General features: G+C 39.5%; 1 protein-coding gene across 1 annotated transcript in view; it reads right to left on the bottom strand.

The window, feature by feature from the left end:
* SVEP1 (sushi, von Willebrand factor type A, EGF and pentraxin domain containing 1) overlaps positions 1-25,613 on the bottom strand; it is a 191,405-nt gene that overhangs the window by 27,772 nt on the left and 138,020 nt on the right. The window contains exons 32-40 of the mRNA XM_061163442.1: positions 25,101-25,220; positions 23,042-23,218; positions 22,539-22,623; positions 21,293-21,484; positions 20,121-20,288; positions 10,372-11,044; positions 5,807-8,598; positions 3,693-3,918; positions 832-987 (exon numbers count right to left, since the gene is read on the bottom strand). Of these exons, the coding sequence (XP_061019425.1) occupies positions 832-987; positions 3,693-3,918; positions 5,807-8,598; positions 10,372-11,044; positions 20,121-20,288; positions 21,293-21,484; positions 22,539-22,623; positions 23,042-23,218; positions 25,101-25,220 (4,589 nt within the window). The remainder of the gene's footprint in view (positions 1-831; positions 988-3,692; positions 3,919-5,806; positions 8,599-10,371; positions 11,045-20,120; positions 20,289-21,292; positions 21,485-22,538; positions 22,624-23,041; positions 23,219-25,100; positions 25,221-25,613) is intronic.

Below are 25,613 nucleotides of genomic sequence, written 5' to 3'. Positions count from 1 at the left end.
TTTTGAGGAAATAAAACAAGATCCACATAAGCCTAGTTTCATCTCTCATGGACCTTGCTTATGAAAATTCTCTGATTCTATGGTCAGCAGGAAAATAATGGAACACACCATTCACATTTAACAAATCTCTGGCAATGAACACTTCTGAAAAACCTACATTTAATACCATTATAACAACAAAAACAGGGAAGAAACTTTCCTGAAAAACCAAAGGGCAACATTATATAATATAAAAAAGGCCTCTTACATTTCAAGTTTGATGATGTGATCATGTTTTGATGGCAGCATTCCCACCAGAGTAAATTGGTCCTGCTAATAGGATTTTAATATTACAAACTAGGCAAGTGTGATCTTGAGACCCATCATTTGGTTAAAACAGCTCTGAGAAGTTTTTTTCAGGCTATACCTACCTTAAGGGAACCTGGCATCTCAATAAAAAACCCTCCAAGGTATTTGAGCCCATGGCTTGAGGAAATTCTAGCTGTGCATACTTAAATCCCTGTAGACACTGCCCCATATGGTTAACAGGAGGCCAAAACATAGGTTTAAGTGACCAACTAAAGTAACAATAGCAGTTTTGGGGTGGGTATGTAAACTCCGTTTTTTTCATGGCTTTGTTTTTTTAATTTGAAACTTATTCTGCTTTTTAAAATTATAAGTCACTTTAAATATTTCTAAGAAAAGATTAAGCTATAAGGCAACAATGTATAAAAAAGTGTAAAAAATTCTTTTAGGACCCAAATCAATGAGGTAAAATGGTATAATACTAAAAATATTCCTAAGTATATTGGAAAAACAAATTAATTCTAGTTAAACAATTTGTTTGCTTACCTCTAATTCATAGCCAGTTTCACAGTGATAAGTAATCGTGCTTTCAAAGCTGTATTCACTGCCAAACACAAATCCATGTTCTGGACTTTCAGGTTTCCCACAAGAAATTGGACTGCAGGATTCATCAGAAAATGGGGGCTCCCAGGTGCCGTCAAGCTAAATAACAAATTATAAGTTACACTTAGGAATTAGTGCACATGAATGAAGACGTCTGCAAATACTGCTCATATAACAGAATAATCCTCAAATGATAGTCAAAGGATCTAGAACTTGCTACTACTTCTGCTACTTATTATCTTTGACCTTAAGAAACACACGTTAATTATCAGATGGTCATCAGTAAACAATTTTAGACATTTCTAAAACTCATAAAACAAGCATTTTCTTCCTAATAAAATCCTTTTAAAAAAAATCAAGAACACCAAGAAGTACGTCTTCATTATGATGAGAACTGTATGGTAGATACAAATATTCCATGACTTAATACACCCTTATATTTTACATAATTCTACATTTTAATCTAAAGCTGATAAGAAATAGTCACGTTTAGGCATATCACCTAAAGTTTAAAAAGATGGCTTCCTTTTCTCCATGTCAACATGAATACTTGAAAACATTCTATGACATATTGTGAGCAAGTCACAAAGTTGAAAAAAAAAAAAACCACCACCACACACAGAGACATTACTTTGCCAACAAAGGTCTGTGGAGTCAAAGCTATGGTTTTGCCAGTAGTCAGGCATGGATGCAATAGCTGGACCATAAAGAAGGCTGAGCACCGAAGAACTGACGCTTTGAAACTGCGGTGTTGGAGAGTCCCTTGGACTGGAAGGAGATCAAACCAGTCAATCCTAAAGGATATCAACCCTGAATATTCATTGGAAGGACTGATGCTGAAGCTCCAATACTTTGGCCACCTGATGCAAAGAGCCAATCACTGGAAAAGATCCTGATGCTGGGAAAAACTGAGGGCAGGAGAAGAAGGGGGTGATAGAGGATGAGATGGTTGGATGGCATCATTGGCTCAATGGACATGAGTTTGAGCAAACTCTGGGAGATAGTGAAGGACAGGGAAGCCTGGTGTGCTGTAGTCCATGGAGTTGTAAAAAGTTGGACGTGACTAAGCGACTGAACAACCAAACACACACACACATTTACTTTATTCCCCCACCACCACAATTAGTATTAACATTTTCCAGTCTTCTTTTGGGGTGTACAAAGAGGTGCATACAGATGTTTCCCTTGAAGACAGTTATTCTCTGCTAACATTATATTGTCTTCTTTGAGGAAATAGCATATGAGTTGAATAGCATTCGAAACAGAACTTGAGACTAAACATTTTATTCTACACATGAGCCAAAAGTAATTTTATATATATTAATATACACCTGTCACATAATTAACCATTCCCTTAATGTTGGAAATATACATTATATCTAATTTTTCAATGCTGTAAATTATGCTTCAATAAATATATGTCTTGCACAGATTATCCTAGGTATTACTATTAACTTTTAAAAGCTACACAGTATTATTTTCTTTTGATGTATATGGAGTTTATTTTAGCATGTATTAACTTTTCCCCTAGTGGGAAAAATTGCCATGATTCCTTTATTTGGATCTGCTTTTGACAATTTCTTCCATTTCATTCATTTCTCCTTCCAAAAAACTTCACACTAATGCCATGCTGATACGTTGTTGTTCAGTCACTAAGTCGTGTCTGACTCTTTGCAACCCCATGGACTACAGCATGCCAGATGTCTCTGTCCTTCACTATCTCCTGGAGTTTGCTCAAACTCATGTCCATTGACTCGGTGATGCCATCCAACCATCTCACCCTCTGTCGTTCCTTTTTCCTCCTGCCCTCAATCTTTCTCAGCATCAGGGTCTTTTCCAGTGAGTTGGCTCTTTGCATCAGGTGGCCAAAGTATTGGAGTGTCAGCTTCAGCATCAGTTCTCCCAATGAATATTCAGGGATGATTTCCTTAAGGATTGACTGGTTTGATCTCCTTGCAGTTCAAGGGACTCTCAAGAGTCTTCTCCAGCACCACAATTCAAAAGCATCACTTCTTTGGTGCTCAACCTTCTTTATGGTCCAACTCTCACATCCATACATGACTACTGGAAAAACGGTAGCTCTGACTATATGGACCTTTGTCAGCAAAATGTCTCTGTTTTTGAATATGCCAACTAGGTTGGTCATAGCTTTTCTTCCAAGGAGCAAGTGTCTTTTAATTTCATGGCTGCAGTCATCTGAAAATTCCTAATTACACTGGATTAGGAATGCTATGCTGACAGAAGCTAAGCAATTCTAAGTAACTTTATAAAGTGACATAAGCAGAGGCAGAATTTGACTCCAATTTCTTTCTTCTGCCTCTGCTCTTCTACTAAAACCAGAAACATATGTGGTAACAATCAGGGCTCATTTCTACACACAGAGTGTCTGTGTGTAAAGCATTCACATGGTTAATCTGTCATGGAATCTTTTGTTATAGATATTTTAACATTTTATCTATCTTTGATACTTTTCACCTACCCTTGGCACTTTATTTTTAGAAATGAGAATATTGGAAAGAAATATATGCTTTTATATTTCTATGAAAAAAACTTCTCAAAGTCTTTGACAGGATTGGAAACTTGAGGCATTTTCTCTTTTCAGGATAGCAAGATACTGCCTGTGTGGCTATATCTATATCCACACACTTATACACACAGTTACTTATACACTTACACATATATCCATATGCACACACACACAGCATAATACACACTTACATATATATCCACAGACACACACACATATAGTATAATATATATATAGATGAGTTATACCGTACATGTTCCAATAAAGAAAATCTCACCTGACATGTTGATATATTAACTCCCTCATAGGTATACCCTTCTGCACATGACACAGACACTTGCTTATTCACACTGAAATCATCTCCATGAAAAAGTATATGTGTTACATTTGTTGGCAGAGGACATTTTTTAGGACTGCAAGAAATTATCTCAGGGAACCAATGACCGTCCTTCTGACAGGTGAATGTGTCTATGTCTGTATCCATCACATAACCTTCTAGACACCTGCAATGGAAAAGAAAGTGAGTGCCTTAAATGGAGTGCAATGTATTTGGTGACTTATTCTTGGGTTCAAGAAGTTGCTACAAAGCTCAGCAGGTATTTTATATGACATATTAAAACTGACTCAAATGTCAGGGAGATGGTGTTGCCATGCAAAAACACCAGGATAACAATGATAATCAGATCAATCCTCAGTTATTCACATTAAAGAGGAGCCACGTCTAAACTTGCATTAAGTTTTGTTGACATGATTTACCTTTGCTCTGGATAATACCATTATTGAACTCATTTTTATTCTGAAAATACCTAACAGTTCAAGAAATTCTAGACAAGGTTCAAAATAAACTCAGATACGAGTAAGAATACAGCACAATTAGTATTTACTGGGAATCTATTTTGTTCCAAGCATTGTTCTAAGTCCTCTACATAGAGTGTGTCTTTTAATCTTGTTTAGTAGCTATCATGTAACAGTAGTATTGGTGTTTAAACTCAAGTCAATCTGACGCTAAACTCTCAATAATTTTGAAAATTTTGCATTTTTTTCATTCAACAAATGTTTAAAGAATATTTATTAAATTCCACTCACTGTTCTAATTGCTCTACAGATACTAAATCAGTTTCATGTCAACTCTCTGAATAGGTGTGATTATTTTTATTCCCATTTTACAGGTGAAGAAACACACCAGAGAGATGAAATAACTTCCCCAGGAAGCAGCAGAGCTGAGATTTCTGCCTAGGGAATCTGGCTCTAGAGGCCCTGCTTTTACCACTATACTGAAACCATTTAATTAACATTTATTGGGTGGGTATATTTTCAAAATTTCACAAACCACCAGGCTAGGTAACAGTCACAGGTTTGCAAACTTGGAATGATTGGTTTACTAACAAGTGAAGATCTGAAGACAGTCAACACACAAGGGACAACAAACAGGAGAGTCTTAGGAAGATTTCTCCAGCTGTCTGACACATGGACATCCACACAGAAAACTGCAAATGCACTTCAAAAGTAAGGAATAGTTTTTGTTTTTCCTCTTGGTGCATAAACCACTATTCCTTAGCTTTCATTTCACTAACAATCTTCCCTTGGGTCTGTTTCTTACTGCAAGTAAGAGAAAATGAAGGGCTAAAATGTCTACAACAGACAGGCTGAAGAAGAGTTATTATTCATAAAACTTAAGAAGCCAATACGGGAAGAATAATCCCTAATTCCTTCAGAGATACCAATAAAATCTAAATTGATTTAGAGGGCTGAGATATATTTGCACATTACAGGCATTCATTCCAATAAAAATCTAAATTATAAATTCATTCCATATTTTCTCATCTTTTTTTAATAGTACATTTTAAATAGAGAATTTTTCAGCAAAACATCACCATTTGTGCATTAAATGCTTAGTTTGCTCAGATAGCATAGTTTAGACATCCTCTTAAGACTATCTCCTTATTTATGTTGCCCATTGAAAGTATGTGACTTTTGACCTGAATTCTTCAGTTTTTGCCCTATTTCCCCAACATTTACATAGATGAATATAATTCTAAGGTGATACCAAAGAAATTTATCAGTGTATCATTCAAAAAAGAGCCTATGATTTAATAGGTATTAAAGCTGGTTAGAGGATCTTGCTGGTCCAAGAAGCTCAACAGAACACATTAATTATGATAACTGTATTAGAAACTATAATCTGAAAATGTGGAAATTTACTTTTACAAGCCAATGTATGGATAATTATGGGCAGAATAAGGCCAAGTGTTAAAAGCTTCAGTTTTCAGAGAATAGCCCAGAGAAGATGTTTTCTTCCCAACTAGCTTAATTTCTGATTTATCACCTTTCATTTTACAACCCTCCTGTCTGCGCCCCTGCCCCGTGGAGACTCTAGAGCCACGGTCTTACCTGAGCTTCACTTGACTTTCATAGGTATATGCTTCTCCAGTTGCCACTGCATTGGAGACAGATGGTGGAGGTCCACAGGACAGGGGCTCACAGGCTGGGGAAGGCTGGGTCCACGTCCCTTTCTCTGTACAAATCAGATCTGAACTGCCTCGGATGACATAGCCAGGCTTGCAGGTGTAAGTGATCACATTTTCCTCCAATGAACCCCTCTCAATGATGAACGCATTTGGTATCGTTGGAGGAGAACCACAAGAAGGGTGTTCACAGCGTGGGAAGTCAGAGCTCCATTGGCCATCGGCTTCACAGGTGATCTCGGAGGGTCCCAGGATCTGGAAGCCTTTGAAGCACCGAATCTGAGCTGCCTTTCCACAACTGAAATCTGTCCCATTAACAGCTCCACTCTGAATGGTTGGTGGGGAGCACTTGCAAGGCAAGCAGGAAGGTGGGCTGCCGCTCCAGGAGCTATTAGAGAGACACTTTCTTAAAGGACTTCCATGGAGCTTGTAACCGGGAAGGCACTGATACTCTATCTGTCCCCCGCGATAAAAGGAAAAACCATTAGTGAAGCCGCGGTCAAGATCTTCAGGAGGGCTGCAGTTGACTGGTCTACACACAGGAACCTGGGCATCCCAGTTACCATCTGACTGACAGGTGAGTTTGGGGGCCCCATGTAATGCATACCCATCCTGACAGCGGAACACCACTTCCTTCCCGAAGCCATAGTCCAGGCCATCCATCACCCCATTTGCCACCTGTGATGGGGGAGCACATTGGACGGGCACACAGGTGGGAGTGTTTCCACTCCAACTTCCATCAGCAAGACAAACACGACTGCTGGCCCCCTCCAGTAAGAAGCCCGTGTTGCAAGTGTACTCAACCTCTTTCTGGAATGTGTATTCCTCTCCCGTTACCTGGCCGTTGGCTGAGCTTGGAGGTGAACCACAGTCCACGGGAATACAAACTGGCTCGTCCCCATCCCACGTTTTATCTTCCTGGCACGTTCTCCTGCTGGTGCCATTCAGCACATACCCAGAATTACACTCATAGTACAACACGCTCAGGTACGAGTAGTTGCTTCCTTGGATGGAGCCATCCGTAACTGGATTTGGTTTGGGGCATGAGATGGGCTCACAGCGTGGGGAAGCACCGCTCCATTCCCTGTTCCTTAGACAAAGTCTGATGTCGGAGCCCACCAGAGTGTGCCCAGGTTTGCAGCTATACCGCACGGCACTGCCCGTGGTCGTCTCTGTAACTTGCAGAAGGCCATTTTCAGGAGCAATGGGCAGGTCACATTCAATTGAAATGCATGACGGTGCACTGCCATTCCAAGTTCCATCTTCCTGGCAGATCAGCACAGCGTTCCCCAGGAGTTCATAGCCCGGATTGCAGCTGTATGAAATCAGGGTGTTGTACCGAAATTTTGCCAAATGCATAGCAGGAGACCCCTTCGTGTTTCCCAAGGCTTTAGCCACTGTTCCCAGATGATGAGGGGGGTGAGGAGTCACATGCGGAACTTCCATCATATCATCTTCTTGGTTAAAATATCCCTGACCATCTCTGACCACAGTAGAGTCTCCAAAATCAATGTGAGGGGGGAGACCACAGTCGATGGGTACACATGTTGGGATGGAGCTTGACCATCCAGACTCTTCACAGGTCTGCATGGCATGACCAGCTACCTGGAACCCAGGGAAACAGCTGTAGATGATCACGGCGCCGTGGCTGTAGTCTGCACCTTCTACAAACCCGTTTTCAATGGGTTGTGGGGGATCACAGTGGATGGCACTGCAAGACGGGACGTCCACATCCCAATCACCTGTCTCTAAACAAGTCAAGGCTTTGGGACCTTCGAGCCTGAAGCCTCGGTCGCAAGAGTATGTAATAGTTTGCCCATAATGGAGCTTTGTGTAAGAGAATTTGCCATTCAAAATCTCCTTGGGCTTTGGGCACTCAATGGGTTTACAGGTTGGTTTTTTCCCAAGCCAGTGACCATTTTCTCCACAAAGAGTGGTTGTATTGCCCACCAACTCAAAGCCTGGCTTGCAGGTGTACAAAGCTGTGCTTAGGTAGGCAAGACCTTGCACATCAACGATGCCGTTGAGGATTTCCTCAGGTTGCGGGCATTCTACTGGCACGCATTCTGGCAGTGGAGAGCTCCAGGTACCATCAGCTTGGCAGGAGGTGGTAGGATCTCCTTTTAAGAAAAACCCATCCACACAAGAATACTTGACAGTACTTCCAAAATGAAGAGCAGAAGAAGGAGCAGGGACACCGAAGGAAATGAGGGGAGGTGGGAGGCACAGAACCATCTTACAAACAGGAAAAGAATCATTCCACTGCTGGGATGGCAAGCATCTCAGGACAGAGCGGCCCTGGAGGACGTGCCCTTCCTTACAGGAAAACGTCACCACTCCCGCCTCCGTGGTCAACTCCTTCAACACGAGCTGGTTCTCCAAGAGGGGTGGCTCTGGGCACTTGGCAGGCACACACTTTTGGTTTGGCTTCTTATTCCATTTGCCAGATTTCAGGCATGTCCAAGAATGATCACCGATAAGCTCATAACCCTCATTACAGAAAAAGTGAACCTTGGCCCCTACTTCAAAATTTTCTCCTTTTGTGTAGCCATTCTGGATTGGGGGAGGTTTCCCACAGTTGAGAGGGATGCACGACAGAGGGGATTCACTGTGCCAGTGGCGATTGGCTTGGCAGACAAACACAGGACTTCCGACTGACTTATAGCCTGGGTTACACTGGTACCTCACTTCACTCTCAAAGGTCCTGCCAGTTGTATGCTGGGTAACAGGGAGAAACAATTAAACACAGTTTGTATAACAGATAATATAACTGACAAAATACAATGAATCATAGGAAAGAACTAAACTAAAATGTCTGTGTTAAAATAAATCAATTAAAACATAAGCAAACGAGGACTTATATTTTTCCAATAGGTCCACTCTATTTTTTCAATTTAAATAAATGAAAAAGATGGTAGAAGGTCAAATTAAGTAATCAGTCCCTACAGCAGAAATACTAGTCACAGTGGTAAGACCATAATAAGGAAAAAATCAAGTCTCTAAATTGATTGATGAGAAGATGGAGCAATACCAAAAATTATAAACTGCTTGGTAAATTAAAAAAATCTCACAATGCTGCAGTTTGTTGTTTTACTCACAGAAAAGAAAACATACACAACACAAAGATACATCTGTTTGTGTTGTTTAAAAAAAACTTTTTTTAATGGGTATGGACCTATTGTCAGAGTTTTGCATCCATTTTCAATGCACTTTAAAAAAATTGCTGTCATAAGGGTGGAAAATAAAAAGTAGTATTTTCTCTTTTAAACAAAAAATACAATATTCATGATCTCAACATTCAGATACATAAATATATTAATAATCATTTTGGGCAATACTAAGATGAATGAGTTATGAAAACTTTAAAAACATTACAATGGTTCTTTCTTTAGTGATCACGGTAAAGTGTAGCTTCTGTGCTGCAGTAATCTTCCCAGTATTTGGACATAATTATTTACTTTGTTTACCTACTTATTTCTTGGGTACCCCACATACACATAAATACCATTATGGACCTAATCACAGATCTATTCCAAATTATTAAATACTAGATCTCGATTGCTTACCTGATACCTAGCAGGAGCTCCAGAAATATTTGTTAAATGAATAAATGAAGAAAGCCTTCTTACATATACTAGACACTCTCATTTCAATGGAAAGTTAATACATCTGAGCAAAGGTCTCAGACAAAGGCTTTCACTGTTTTAAAATATAAAGGAGAAACGGTGCTATATGCATGTGTGAATTTTTAAAAAGTATTTAATTAGAATATAATCTCTTTAAAATGGCCCTTGATTTGGGGGAAGAGATTTTTTGATAGATTTAATGAGCAGACACATATTAATGAGAAAGGAGGACATTTGTGGATATGACATAATGCTTTGCCCTGATAAAATTACCTTTAGGTGCCCTAAAAGAAAATCACAAAAGCTGTCCTACAGTGAATGGATGGTTTACCGCCCTCCGTTGTGTCTAAAAATTAGAGATGATAACAGATTTCTCTAGGCTCCTTTTCGACCTTGACTTCTATAAAAATAAATAATACATTCATCTTGCAACAACTTTTATAAAGCAAAATGATATTTTCTTAAAACGGTTTTATTGTAACTTCATGGTTAGGGCTAAGATATTGCTAAAAAGTATTTCAAGTATCTGTATGCTAGCAGAAGGTAGAAAGCTATAGATTAAAAGGATTTATAACCTCTATCAAATTCTCTCCAATATTTACTGCCTACAGATTTAGTCTCTTGTTATTCAGTTGTACGCCCCTGCTTCTCTATTTTTCAACAGCATTTAAAAAAAATTGGAGTAGAGTTGCTTTACAGCGTTGTGCTAATTTCTGCTGTGTACAGCAAGGTCGATTAGTCACATGTATAAGTACATCCCCTCTTCTGTGGCTTTCCCTCCACACCCCTGCTTCTGAGTAAGCCACACAGTGGGCTGGCCCTGTCAGCGATGAAAGCCAGGGACACTTGTGAACCAGTCTCTTACCTCCAGGAAGCCGTTCTCGACCTTCGGGGGCTCACTGCAAGACACAGGGTGGCAGGTGGGCAGGGGGCCGCCCCACTGCCCTGTGGCTTCGCAGGCACTCTTCTTCTCCCCTTTGATGTAGAAGCCCCTGTTGCAGCTATAAGCCACCATGGCTCCAAAACTGTAGTTTGACCCAATTGCATAGCCATTCAGGATGCTGGGTGGCTCCCCACAGCGCAGAGGGATGCACCGGATGGACATGGGGGAAGGCTTCCACTGCCCACCTCGCAGACACTCAATCTTCGCTGAGGTGTTCAGGACGAAACCCTCCATGCATTTGAAGCTCACAACTGAGCCTGCTGCAAATTTTGCTTTGCTCACAGATTCCAAGATGCTGTAGGAAACAGCAGGGGGTTTTTCACAGAAATGAGCAATACAACGGGGCATGGCCTGACCTTCCGGGGGAACCCACTTGCCCTGGGCATTGCAGAGGAGCTGGGAGTTGTCTGCCAGGCTGTAGCCGTCTGAGCAATAGTAGAACGCGATGTCTCCAAATAGCCGATGGGCAGTCTCTGGGGAGGCGTGTTCCACGCTGGGCGGCTCGTCACAGGAGACGGCCAGACATTGCTGGTCACTTCTGCTCCACTGGCCACTGGCCAGGCACTCAACAGTATCAGGACCAGCAAGGGTGTAGCTGTTAGATTGGGGAGAAAGAAACAGTAACCAAGTATATTATTTGAGAAAAGCTGTTTGCATCTTCTTATTCTGTCTTTATTTTTGATCTTTCCAACAATGACTTTACTTTTATCCTTTTTTAAAACAATATTTACTGCTTGAATTTGAGCTTATTGACCAAATCAGCTTCATTTAAGATACACATCTTGGTAATAATACTAGGGCTTGTTCAGAAGGGAAATGGATTTTTGCTATTTAAGAAACTCTAAAAATGTTACACATTGTCTTACAAATAAAAATGAGGAATAAGTTATGATTCTGTTTGACTAAACTTAGTTGGAACTTCATCTATCTACAGAGGTTTCAGTTGCTTGACTTGATCATTAGTCCTAAAAGCTCTGATGAACCATAGGTAGCCTCTATGTAACTCTTAGTTATTCTCTTACTTATAATTAATGAACTTTAAAGGAGAGATTATAATTTCAGTCTCCAATGTTTCCTAAGGCCATAACCACACTGTTAGCATTAAAAGCTGTGTCTGAATATGGCTATTTGACCAGCACAAATACATTTTGCTTAATAACTGTCTTTTTTACGCACAAGGCTTTTCACCATATGATGACAGACTGATGACTTATAAAAATCTTAAATTATTCTCGAGTACTCTCTCAATGAAGTAGAACACAATATTAGGATATGCAGTATTACAACAATTACACTGTGACTTTCACTTTCACTTTCTTACTGAAGATAAAGAGGATGGGGAGACTGAAAGGAATGCCTAACATCCAATCGGTCCGTCGTTCTGATACTAATGATGGGTAAGGGGACTGAAATAATTTGGTAGCAACTGAACTCTGCTTAGAAATATTAATTTCTTCATTTTACAGTGATGGTTCAGAAGGCTACATAATCTGCTGAGAATCACACAGATGCAAGCAGCAGAGTTAGGATGTGATTTTGGTTTACTGAATTCTAACTTTTGTCTTCTCTCTCTCCTTCTCTCCTTAAAATGAGGTCAGTTACATCACAGATGGTGGGTATCCTGTGGAAACTGTATGTCAGTGTTGTTAGTACAAATTATCTGACCAACTCTTCAGCAGATTCTCAAATCATCAGCTAGTAAACACCTCCAATTTCAATTATGATAGAGAGGTTGGAATTCCTTTATCTTTGTTGGTAAGATTTATGAAATCTATAGAAAACAGAGATCAGGTAAAAAATGATCGAGCAACATCAGAGATGTTTCTAACCTCCCTATCTATAATAATCATATTATATTTTTATGCTGTGGGTAGAAATGATCTCAAAGCAAACACTCATAGCTGTACTCAATAGCTAAGGAGTCTCCAGTTGGGGTCTGCTGGAGCTCAAGGTTGTGAATTAGCTCAGTTCTTTGTATAAGAATCTGAACTTAATAAACTGTTAGGTGGCTTCCACCTTAAAGGGTCAGGGAAGATATACAAAGGCAGTATATTAAAACTTTAATTTTATTATTAAAAATCCATTGTCCAAGGTCTGAGTGCCTAGCTTCAGCTATTACTATGTAGAATGTGCTCCATTTGTAGATATTCTCAATGTTTTCTATTTTCATGACACAATTTACATCCTTGGAACCATGCATCATCATTTTCACAAGGTCCTTTAATGCTGCTACTATATTTCATTGGCTGAAGTTTACAGACATCACCTGAGACATCCCTGATTTACGAGGATCCTTTGTGCCATCTATAAACTGTTTCCTTTATGTCATGAGACTAGCTGCTTTGAGGCAGAAACCTCTGCCTCCAAAACCTTCCTTATTCCTGAAGGCCTCTCAGGGACACAAAAATGGTGCTTTGTAATCTGGCAGCATCTTGTTAGGCCTCTGACCTCTGATCTGCTGGAAAATCTCCCCTAACTACTCCCACTAACTACTCTTTCCTAATGGGAAAATCACAGCGAAAAAACACTTCTGTAATGTAGTAGGAGATTACCACTAAATACTTGTATTTTGAACAAAATGAATTTAAAGAATGCATTTTTGATACTATCCATACTTTCCTAGAATGGACACCATCCCTTTGTCTTGACTTTTCTTTATCACTCTCAATCAACATTTAGTCCTTCACTGGACAATGAGGCGATGCTGCGTGCTAGAGTCCCTTCCCCTCGTGCACAAGGCGATACCAGTGCCTATACTTGTTTACACATCTGTGTCTCAGATGAAATAGCTTTTGAGAGGAGTCATGAAAAAAGTAGGAAAGGATGAAAAGTAACAGGAGCAAAGAAATGGGAGTGTGGTACAGCCAGGGCCTTCTGCGGACTTACAAACAGGAATGGCGTGTGAACAACTGGAAAAGGAAGCAGCGGTCTCTAGGATCTAGTGTGTTTTTGACAGGTTCTGATGGCTAATGAGTGAAAGTGTGGCAGGCACAAATGAACTGGAAACTGTATTTGACAGTTGCTCTGACAAGGCGTCTCATAAGATTTTAGCTGACAAAATGTTGCTAGAACAGAAAGATATTTAAGTGGTTTATTAACTGGATGACCCAAAGAGTACTGGTTAACAGAAGTAAGCTAGCTGGGCATTTCCTATCTTGTGAATGCCACAAAACTCTGTCCTTAGCCCACTGGTTTGTAAGCAACACATAACTGCAGGGTGAAGGATGAGGGTTTTTATAGTCCAGTTCAATGTTTCTAATCTTACAAGGGAATACTTAACAAAGATAAAATGGAGGTCCTGTATATAGATGACAAAGAACAACCACGCGGAGGGAAAGCCGGCTTAGAGGCAACCAGTGCCAAAGACTTTAGTTTCATCAAACGAATTGAGTGAGTCAATGGTGACATCCTTAAAAGGGTTACTGTATCTCTAGAAACTCATTTACTCAGAAAGAGAAGAGAGATGAAATAAACAGTTATGTTTTAAGTACCATGCACCAGTCCCTAAATTTAGTGTGGTTTTTGTTGCAGTTATGTTCTAACTTGCATGTGTCAGTGTACATTCAGCTCTGGGTATCACAGTTCAAAAATGGCTATAGGCCTGTTGGAATAGGCTCAGAGGACAGTGACTCTGAGACTGAACAGACTTGGAATCACTTCCATCTATGAGAAACAGAGAGGCAGATTTGAGGCTGAGCTGGCTGAAATGTCTGTCTCCCGATACCTTCACTTCCAACGCTGCGAGCTTGACATCTTAACCAGAGTGTAGGATCTTTTTTTGTTTTTCAGTCATGGGAATGTATGAAAGGCTGTGATCCCTTTCTGAAACCTATCAATTAGCTCCAATGATCCACTTGCAGGAGAACCTTGGGACCAAGCCATCAAAACTTGAATAGCTGGCATTTCAGAGAAGCAGAGAAATTTATACTGAATCACTTCAAAAGGTGGAAATAAAGCCAGTGCTTTAGACTAGATAAAATATTCAATGAAGATGAGGACAGGAGCTTATTAAAAATAACTGCCTTCTAAGATACATCAGTTAGTCTTTTAAGATGCTAAAGAAGCATATGTTCGCTGAACGGCAAAAAGAGGAATTAATTTGTAGTTACTGCCTAGATAGAATTATAACCAGTCTTTGATCAAACTGCCACATCATTCCATTATGTTAGGAATCTAAATGAGTGCTAAGCTTTCTGGAGGATACAGTTAACCTGCTTATGTAAAAGAATCATTTAAAAATGATGAAGTTTTATACTGATGATAAGATGCGGCCTATAAATGTTGGCTACCAAAACAGGAAAAACTGGAATTGGTAAAAATCTGAAACGTTGAAATATTTAATTTTATTCTGTGTGACATTTTCTAGTCTCATTCAAAAAACAATGCGGACACCCTTGAAGTCTGTTATTTAAAACCAGGCCATATATATTTTAAAACAAGGAAAAATTTCTGTAATTCCAAAGAAAACTGTCCCACTGATATTACAGTGATGCCATAGAAGGAACATTTTAGGATGAGCTGGCTGTAATGCATTATCATACTTTTAGAATGATTAAAAAAATCCTTTGAAAATGGGCAGAGTAATCTCCAGATGCAATTTTCAGTGGTTTGATTCATGGCATGAACACTTACTAATGGGCCTGGGCAGCTTTTTTTTGGGGGGGGGGCAGCTTTATGAGAAGACTTTATGAGTGGGTTTATGAGTGGGTTATTAGCTCTTCTCTTAAGAAGTCTTAAAAGAGCAGCATACTAGATATTTAAAGAGCTGTAATTTAATTAGATCAACAGAAAGTATAAATCTGTATCAGCAAGTAATTGTTTTCAATTGAAAAAGATTATAAAAATGTTATCATAGTATATAGAGTAATTGCATTTTAAAAGTCTTTATTTGAGAAGATTCAAAAGGGAAACATTCTATCAGAATGTAAGGCTGTCAATAATCCTTCCTTCCTATTGAATTTCTTACCAAGAGAGACTACATAAGGATGAAAAGGAAAATGGGAAATAAGCGATCATTCTATAAGTTGGGGCAGAAAGCTAAAAACCCCCAGGGTAATGTTTTGATAAAAGATGGATTTGGAAGGCCAATTTCAGGGCAGGAGACAGAAATGAGACATTCTTTTTCTGCCATTCATCTTACTGCTCTAGGCTCCTAAAGTCTCTGCTCTTCCATCCTTATCTTGAGAGAGTATATAGTCCCTTCTTAATCCAAGGAAAGGCCCATGCAAAGCACAATACCGGTATAAGGAGACAAAAGCACTGAGACCAAAGCAAGAAGTGTGTATGTGCTCCCAATAAGCAGGAGTGGGTAGCTCACACCCTGTGCAGGGCAGTGACCCGTGTCAGGCAGCCCAGGGGAGAAGAGAAAGCTGAGAGGGTTAGAGAGGGAACAGGTTCTTATCAGGCCAACAGCACTTTAGGAAACAGGAGATGACAGCACACAAAAGCCATTACACAAAAGCTATGACACACATTACACAAAAGCTATGAGCACAGTGATTCTATCCTGGCATAGAACAGACACAGGGCATGTTCTATGCACTCTCCCTTGTGAGGGAAGAGATGGAAAAGAAGTGAAGTGATAAGGACAAGCACTGACTTCTTCTTCTGGCTAGAATATAATCTGAAAACCGTCTCTCTGTAACACTTGATGAAATACAACAAAAATTATTTTAAATGCATAGCTAAGCTGACAACAAATGTGCCAGAATTGAAGAGGAAATTAAAAACAGAAAAGTCTGTGAATGAATGCCATGGTTGCCCTTGGGTTGGCCAGGAAAGGAAAGAAGTAAGGGCAGTAAATATAACCTTGGAGTTGAAGTAGAGGGTAAAAGTTGAGCCTCTGGTATGATTCTATGTCCTGGAAGGACATTCAATGAAAGGATATTCACTAGAAAATTTGCACCTTGAGGCCCAGTGGTATGACAAGTGAGATCCCTGCACTTGCTGGGAATCTGGTTAGAAAAAAAAGTTGCAGCTAAGGTAGCAGAACCCAGGCTGCATCTCATGTGGATTTGAGGGTAGGATTTATACCAATCGGGCTTCCCTGATAGTTCAGTTGGTAAAGAATGGGCCTGCAAAGCAGGAGACTCCAGTTTGATTCCTGGGTTGGGAAGATCCGCTGAAGAAGGGTTAGGCTACCCACTCCAGTATTCTTGGGCTTCCCTTGTAACTCAGATGGTAAAGAATCCGCCTGCAATGTGGGGGACCTGGATTCGATCCCTGGGTTGGGAAGATCCCCTGGAGAAGGGAAAGGCTATCATTCCAGTATTCTGGCCTAGAGAACTCCATGGACTGTATAGTCCATGGGGTCACAAAGAGTCGGACACGATTGAGCAACTTTATACCAATCATTTCATGTGGAAAGCCTTCAAACTGATAAATAAATGTAAAACTGGGTTTTGGTTGGTGATATTCCCGGGGTACGCAGTAGAAAAAATAGCCCATATACTCAGACCACTAAAGAACTGTCATAGATAAAACAAGCCCCAATACTGTAAGGATACAATATAAATTGTAAAACACATGTATATTTTTCATCATGAATGGGTCAGTAGACAGAACAAACAGCAAGATGAGGGCACCAATAAATTGAGATAATAGAAAAAAGTGGTCTAGAATCTAAAAAATAATATGAAATAAATATATTCAAATAATTAAAGACAAAAGCCTCAAAATTCAATTTAAAAAGAAGAGACTATGTAAAAGGACACTTGAAAAATAAACAAAGAGTAATTTTAAAAATAAAAATATAGAAAATAAAACTTTTAAAAAATGGACACAGTTCAAAAGCAGATTATAGACAGAAGACAGAAAAACGAGTGAACTGGAAGATATAAATTAAGAAGTTACCCAAATGCAACCCAAGTGTTTAAAGATATGGAAAATGTGACAGATAAATGAACATGTAAAACAGAAATAAAAGCTCTAGTATATATCCAATAAAATGAATAGAATATATATCTAGAAATAGAGAAAAGTGAAAGTGAAAAAGAGTGAAGTAAAAGAGAGTTTATTCTAAAACTGGTGAAGGATACAAATCCTCAGATGTAAGAAGTACAGTGAGCCCTGAGCAAGATGAATGACAATCAACGCAGCTTTAGTCATAACACAGAGAACCACCAAAACAACAAAGACAAAAAAAAAAAAAAAAATCAAAGGGAAAACACATTGTGTATAAAGGAACAATTCAACCATTCTTTCAACCTCAGCACTGCCGACATTTTGGACCAGACAAATCTATTTTGTGGGGGTCTGTCTTATGCATTGCAGTATGTTTTAGTAGCATCCCCAGAGTATATCCGCTCACTGCTAATAGCATCTTTCCCTCAACTGGGACATCAAAAACATCTCCATATCTTGTCTAATGCTCCTGAAGAGCAATACTGTACCTGATTAAGGACCACTAAATTAGACTGATGGAATCTTCAACAGAAACACTAGAAGTCATGGAACAATGGAATAACATCTTCAAAAATGTTGCATTGCAGGGAGATTCTTTACCACTGAGCCACCAGGGATGCCCAACAACGATACAGAAAAACTGATAAAGCCACAGCACTTCTTGCATATATAAAGCACTTTAATAAAAACGGCTTCATGCCCTTTAACAACTTATCATTTAGGTGGGCAGACTTGGTTTCCATCTTTCCAATGAGAAGAAAGCTCCCACAGAGTGTCTATTTGCTTAGAGCTGAAGGAGTCTGTATGACTATATGGCCCCAACACCTTCTGTTTTAACTATAAAATGGGAATAATATTTCTTTGGCCAAAACCCCCTCTTTGTGGAAGGGAACACCTGAGATAATTCACAGCAAAGTCCTCTGAAGAATGCAAAACCGTCTACAGAGGCTGGGATTTATCATCATTTTCAATGTTATTTTTAGTTCGTTTTTTAATAAATCTTTTTTTCATAATATACGGATTTAACATTAGGCGGGTACAGAACTCTTCTTATGATACAAATGAATGATTTATACAAGAAAAAAAGAAAATATAGAAATTTTTATAAGAGATGAACTTTAAAACTATATGCAAAGACAAAGTTCTAGCAGGAGATATAGTAAAATATTACCAGTGTTTATCTTTGGGCAATTTAAAAAATATATTTTTATTTTCTAGTTTTACATAGTGGCAATAGATTAGTTTTGTAATCAGAAAAAAACCCAGAAGTAAGTCAATATCTAGTTATTACTTGAAACATTTATATTTGAAAAGATTTCACAAACATTTAAATAACTAATCTTATATAGTACTATGCAGTTCATCAGGAAGCAGTTTTTAAATGAGTCAATCCACAGGGGAGAGATGAGGCCATCAAAAGTTAACTTCTACAAATTAACACAACATTGTAAATCAACTATACTTTAATAAAATAAGTTTTGAAAAGCTAATTCCTACACTGACATTTTAACATTCAAGATTTCTTTTTTTTCACTTGTTAAGTGTTAAGACCACTTAACAAGCGTTAAGTGATGTTAAGATCTGGGATTTCTGTCAACTATTTGAGTATTTGACACTCAAGAGCTTTTTGCAAGAAAATGTTGTCGCCACCTTCTGGCGGCCCGTATTAGTGGGATGGTCTTTTTTTTCTTTTCTCTTTTGAATATTTATTTATTTATTTGGCTGCCCGGGGTCTTAGTTGTGGCATGTGGGATCTTTAGTTGTGGCGTGTGAACTCTTGTGGGATGGTCTTTTTAACTAAGTGAAATGAACTTCAACAATCATGTTCTAGAAACTGTGTCCTCTCTTCTGACGTCATAATAATGGCAGAGTTTGCTGAGATATTGTCTTCTGGCTAGTCCATGCCTTATATAGTTTTAATCCTCACAATGGCCATAAGGAGTACGACCCTTTAATGAACTTGTAGAAAAAACACAAAGAGGTTATACCACTTTCCCCAGGCTACACAGTAAGCAAACGACCGAACTGAGACACACACCAGAAAACGGCAACCCCTCTGCTGTTCCTCGTTACAACTGTGTGAAAAGCAACTGTAAATCTGGAGTGTGAACGCTATCAACTGTCACTGCTAAAACATTTACTGAGGAAGCACGGGAAAAAACGAGCAATTAAATGCCAGATGATCTGGGATTTAATCACCCTTCAGTTCTTTACTCCTTGCCTGAGACCTTAGGCAGATCACTGTCCCAGAGGGAACCTTTCCTTTCTCTGTGTCCTACATGGTTTCTGTGGGGATAAAATGAGACAAGGAGTAGGAAGGCACTTTGTAAACTGCTTCCTATTTGCTTACATCTCTAAATGAAATGAGACCAGTAAAAATGTAAAAATCTGAACTCTATTATCTTTTTTTTTTTTTTCATGCAGACGTGGCATCTTTGTGCTGTGACCTAAAGTCTTACCTTTGGTTTTGCAGGGGACAAGACACAAATGATTATTTAAATGTGCTTTTTGCATCTGTAACTAAAATATCAAAATGCTTTCCACTGTACTGCCCAATGTCCATTATTCAAGGCCCAATTGGATAAATTACTTTAATTCCAGGAAAACACTATTTTTACAGGAGAATATGCTCCCTTTCGTACAAGAAAAGAACATCAAGCTCTCTCTGGCTTTGGCTGCCAGGAAATTTAATTTAGTGTTCAATGGAGTCCATCTGCAGTTGGGACCACCCTCTCCCAATAATCCTTTCCTTCCTCGGGTTTACTCACCCTTCTCTGCAAGCGTAAGTGACAGTGTTCCCGAAGGTGAAGTTACTCCCGGTGGTGACAGCGTCCTTGATGGCCGGCGGCTCGTCACAGGAGACCAGACGGCAGGTAGGTGGCGCTCTATCCCAGCTGCCCGAGGCCGAGCACTCGATGACTGAGGGGCCCTGCAAACTGCAGGAAAGAAAGGTGCCGCTTCTTTCACTGGCTGCTGACTTACTGCTCTAGAAGTGAACTAGGAAGGACTTAGAGAACAGGGGCCACTTGGGAATTTTAACACATGAGCTTTCTTTCTATTTTACTGTTTTATATAAAAACAAAGGAGATCCGAGTTTGGCTGTAGATTCATTTGAAACTATGAGTAGGCTAAAACAACATAGCAACAACTGGGGTATAAAATACAATGGTTTAATGTGCTCATTGGTGATCTTGTCAGGTGCTCCAAATCCTGTGATTAGCAGATTACTTGGATGAGAAGCAGTATTAGGCTGGTTAGGGTCCAGTGACAAGGGAGACAGACACCCAGAAGTCAGAGTAATTCAAATCAAAGGGCACCATCCTTGCCATGAGCCTGGGCATCTGAACAGTGTTGCTCATCACTCTGACCTCTGGGCTGCCTTTGAATTTAAAAACCTAGGAGCTCTACGGCATGGTTTACCCAGCCTCACTTGCTAACCAGATTTTGATTGTACAACTCACTCCATTTTCCATTCAGTTGATCTGTTAGCCAAGTTTTTGATCACAGCCTGACTCTTTCACTTCTTTTTGAACACACACACACACACACAACATTAATCAATTAATCAATTAATACCTCTTAACAGTATTAAAGACCCAGCCCTTGACATGATAACAAAATTCTACACAATGTTTTGTTTACCAAAAGAAAATCATCAAAGCATTTTATTAGGTGTTACGTTATGCTTCATAAACATTTTTTGCTTTCATGTTTAGTGTCTAAATGTTTATAGTATTGAACTGGAGCTCTCAAAGTTAGATGGAATATCTCCCTGAGCATTTACTATAGGCTGAGCTTTAAGAAGCAACATGTTTAAGAATATCTTTTACACTTAGAAACTTGTATTTACAGCCAGCCAATCACATGGAAGTGAAAGCCACTGAGTAAATAATGAATAACAGGGTACTACAGGAAGCTGGGATGCTGTCTACGACTGTACCTGTATCCATTCTCACATGAATACGATGCAGTAGAAAGATAGGTAAGCCCACTCAAAATATAGGTCCCATGATTTATGTCTTCGGGGCTAGAACACTTGACCAGTTCACACACAGGAGGAGAATGACTCCAAGAACCACTAGCAAGACACGATGATTCTTTCTCACCCTCCAGAGTATATCCTTTATTACACCTAAAGCAGATAAAAGAAAATGACAGAATGGAATTCACTTTGCATAATTTCATCTGTACCAAAACCTCCAAAAGACTAAAAATTTATACATATTACTAGAATATTTCCTACTGAAATAATGCTTTGAAAAATTTTTTTTCAACATTGAATACTATGCATCTTGCCCACAGGGACCCTGCTGGGTAATAAAGAGAAGGATGGATTTAAGCATTCGGCTTGCCTCCAGTTTGTGTCATGGGTGAGCATCTGCCAACAGAAAGTTCACTCTTTAAAATTTAATTGAAGTACAGTTGATTTATAATGTCATGCCAATTCTGCTGCGCAGCACAGTGATTCAGTTATATGCATGTACACATTCAGTTATACACATGTATATTCGTATATATATGTGGCTCAGATGGTAAAGAGTCTGCCTGCAGTGTGGGAGACCCGCATTCAATCCCTGGGTTGGGGAGATCCCCTGGAGAAGGAAATGGCACCCAACTCCAGTATCCTTGCCCAGAAAATCCCATGGATAGGGGAGCCTGGCAGGCTACAGTCTATGGGGTCACAAAGAGTCAGACACAAGTGAAGCGACTTCACTTTCACTTTTCACTTTCATACATTCTTTTCCATTAAAGTTTATCATAGGATATTGAATATAGTTCCCTATGCTATACAGGAAGAGCTTGTTTATCCATTCTATGTATAGTAGTTTGCATCTGGCTAATCCCAAATTCTCAATCCTTCCTTCTTCTCCTCCCCTCCCCCTTGAATAACTACACACCTGTTCTCCATGTCTGTGAGTCTGTTCCTGGTAAACAGAAAATTCCTGGTTTGATAATGGTCCTATCTAAAATAAGGCCTTAAGATGCTTGAAGGCCCTACAAGCTAATGAATATTTTTGGTTATAAACTGGAGCTTTGGATCCAAGCCCAAATATAGAATTCAATTAATTCCATATTAATCTGAAAACATCCTCTGGGATTACTCTTTTTTTTTTTTCATGAGTATTCTTTCACTGCCAGCATGTTATCAACAACATCTACATGCAGTGTTAATCTTAGACACTCACCTATATATTACTTTATTGCCATAGGTAAATGCAGATCCATCAATGCCACCATTTTCTGGGCTAGCTGGTGCAGCACAGGAAACAGCTTAAAGAAGGAAAACCAACAGGCATTGCTATTCATAGCCAGTATGCATAAAAATCTCTTTAAGGGCAGCTCCAAGATTCTGGTCATGTTTAAATATGAGCCCAGGGACTTCCCTGGTGGTCTGGCGGTTCAGATTCTGCCTTCCAATGCAGGGGGTGTGGGTTTGATCCCTGGTCAGGGAGCTATGATGTACATGCCTTGTGGCCAAAAAACCAGAACATGAACAATAGAAAGAAAACTGGAACAAATTCAGTAAAGACTTTAAAAATGGTCCACATCAAAAAAAATCTTAAAAAAATATTCAGTCCAATATTGGGCTTTAAATATAAAAAATATTGGGACCACACTTGGCATTTCTCCACCCTGAATTTCTAGCACTGCTGTACACCACACACACGGGGGAACTTACTCAACATACCTTCACAATATGGTATCAGATGACTCCATTCTCCAGACTCCAAACATGTGATCCTGGCCGCCCCCACCAGCTGGTATCCTTCTTCACATGAAAATGTGACCTCGGCACCCACGGTATAAGTCTCCCCGGAAGAGTGGCCATTTTCTGGATTTCCGGGAGTCTTACATTTTATAGGTTCTTGAAAGAGAGAAAACAGTTTTTGTGGGTCAACAGGGTCTTTCACTTAACCGCATGAGGTCTCATAGCAAAAGAATTCCACTGCAGTTAAGGTACCAATTAAATCTTGAAGGGGGGGAGGAAAAACTTCTGAAGGGAAAGGCATGAATTCCAAGGACAGACCAGATCATTTAATAGGCATTTGAAAAACAGTATTTTGAAACAGCAAATGAATAAGAAAAAGAAACAAAATGTCTCTGTCCCCAAAGGAAGCTGTTTAGGGAGGAATTGGTGGTGGTGCCAGGGCATGGCTCAGAAGGGCTTCAGCCCCTGCTCCTCCCAACCTCATCTGTTGTTGGTCAGACGCTCAGTCGTGTCCAGCTCTTTGTGATCCCATGGACTGCAGCACGCCAGGCTTCCCTGTCCTTCACCATCCCCTGGAGCTTGCTCAAACTCATGTCCACTGAGTCAGTGATGCCATCCAACCATCTTGTCCTTTGCTGTCCCCTTCTCCTCCTGCCTTCAACCTTTCCCAGCATCAGGGTCTTTTCCAATGAAAAGACCACTTTTTCAGTGCAACTGACTTTCTCTCAAGATGATACAGAGGCAGCCGCAAAGCACACTGGGGGGAAGTTCCCCGCCTCCCCTTTCAAACAGCCCCCAGATCATAAGGCTGCTGTGTGCAAATCCAGGGTCAGTCACCCCTTCTAGGAAGGGGGATTATAGAAAGGGAGATTTAGGGCTAGAGTTGAACAATGGGACCAAATGAACACTGAAATTCTCAAAAAAGGGAGATATACTGATTCAGTCTTTCTGAAGATCTCTTGGACTTTACATGGAACCCTCACAAAAAGTAAATGCAATTATAAGACTGATTTTGAGAATTCCTCATTAAGTTCTAATTTTTCTAGTAGCTGCTTTCTCACAATTAGTATAGAAAGACATTGATGGGTTAAGTATTATCGACCTTACCACAAAATACAGGTAAAGCAAGTGGTAAGGCAAGATGTCTATTTTTTCCCAATGATTCTGTGTGGCTAAGGCAGAGGAAAAATTCTGAAAGAGAAGAGGTGATGAAGTAACCTCTTTGCTCTGCCTGAAGGCAGCAGAGGCCACCGCTTATATTTCTAGATTCACTCTATTATTCTTCTATTATGGAGACATTTCTTCAACAGTCATGTGATAAAGTCGGCTCTCAGTTTTGTTTTTCAGAAATTGGGATCTATGGCCATACCACCCTGACCGCGCCAGATCTCGTCTGGTCTCAGAAGCTGAGCAGGATCAGGCCTGGTTAGTACTTGGATGCGAGAATTGGTAAAGTTAGGAAAAGCACAGTGCTAGTTTAAAGCACCTCCAACTGTTGCTTGTGTATCTTTAAACACTTCTTACTGAAGTATAAGTTGATTTACAAAGTTGTGTTAGCTTCAGATGAACAGCAAAATGATTCACTTATACATATATAAATATATCTATTCTTTTTCAGATTCTTTTCCATTACACATAATTATATGATATTGAATATAGCTCCCTGTGTTATACAGTAGGTCCTTTGATTATCTATTTTACATATAGCATTTATAGTGTGTATATGTTAATCCCAAACTCCTAATTTACCCCTCCCTCCACGTTCCCCTTTGATAACCATAAGTGTGTTTTGTATGTCTGTGAGTCTGCTGCTGTTTTCTAAATAAGGTAATGTGTGTCATTTTTTTTAGATTTCACATGTAAGAGATATCATGTATTTGTCTTTCTCTGTTTAAGTATCTTTTTAAAGATGATTTTTCTTCTCCATATCCCCTTTGAAGTTGAAAATACTGTCTTATTTTTATATGACATACATTTAAACTATATACTTGAATTAAAAAATTGAAAGAGACTTCTCAATTACACATAGACTAGTTACCTGCACAGTTTTTACCATCTCCTGTGTAGGGTGGGATACATGAGCAGACGTAGGATCCATTTGTATTCAGGCAGGAGGCGTGCTCACTACAATCTGACCCAACTGCACATTCATCAACATCTAAAATAGAGATCATTTACAGGCCATAAGGCTGATGGATTTGTCTTATGGAGCAAACATTTGTTTTTACTTTTAAATCATTATGTATCACTTAATGCATCACATTATATATATTTTTCATGAAGTTTAGATTTAGTAGTCATAATCACATTGCAGATCTACAACAAAAGCTATTTCCACAGTTTATAGGTGGATAAGTAGAAGAAAGAAAGAAAGAAAAAGCTATTCTTATGTTGGGCCTGGTAAAAATTTAAAACATGTTTGGCATGTCCATGGACAGCTGCTTTGTCACTATGGCTTGCCCAGAGCTGACTAGGACAAGATGAAATTAACAAAGGCACGCCGCAAGAGCCTCAGGAATTTGGGATAATTATCTCCCACAGAGTCAGAATA

Source organism: Dama dama, chromosome 16 (genome assembly GCF_033118175.1).
Source record: "Dama dama isolate Ldn47 chromosome 16, ASM3311817v1, whole genome shotgun sequence".
Classification (NCBI taxonomy): domain Eukaryota; kingdom Metazoa; phylum Chordata; class Mammalia; order Artiodactyla; family Cervidae; genus Dama; species Dama dama.
This window is presented reverse-complemented; position numbering and strand designations above follow the sequence as displayed.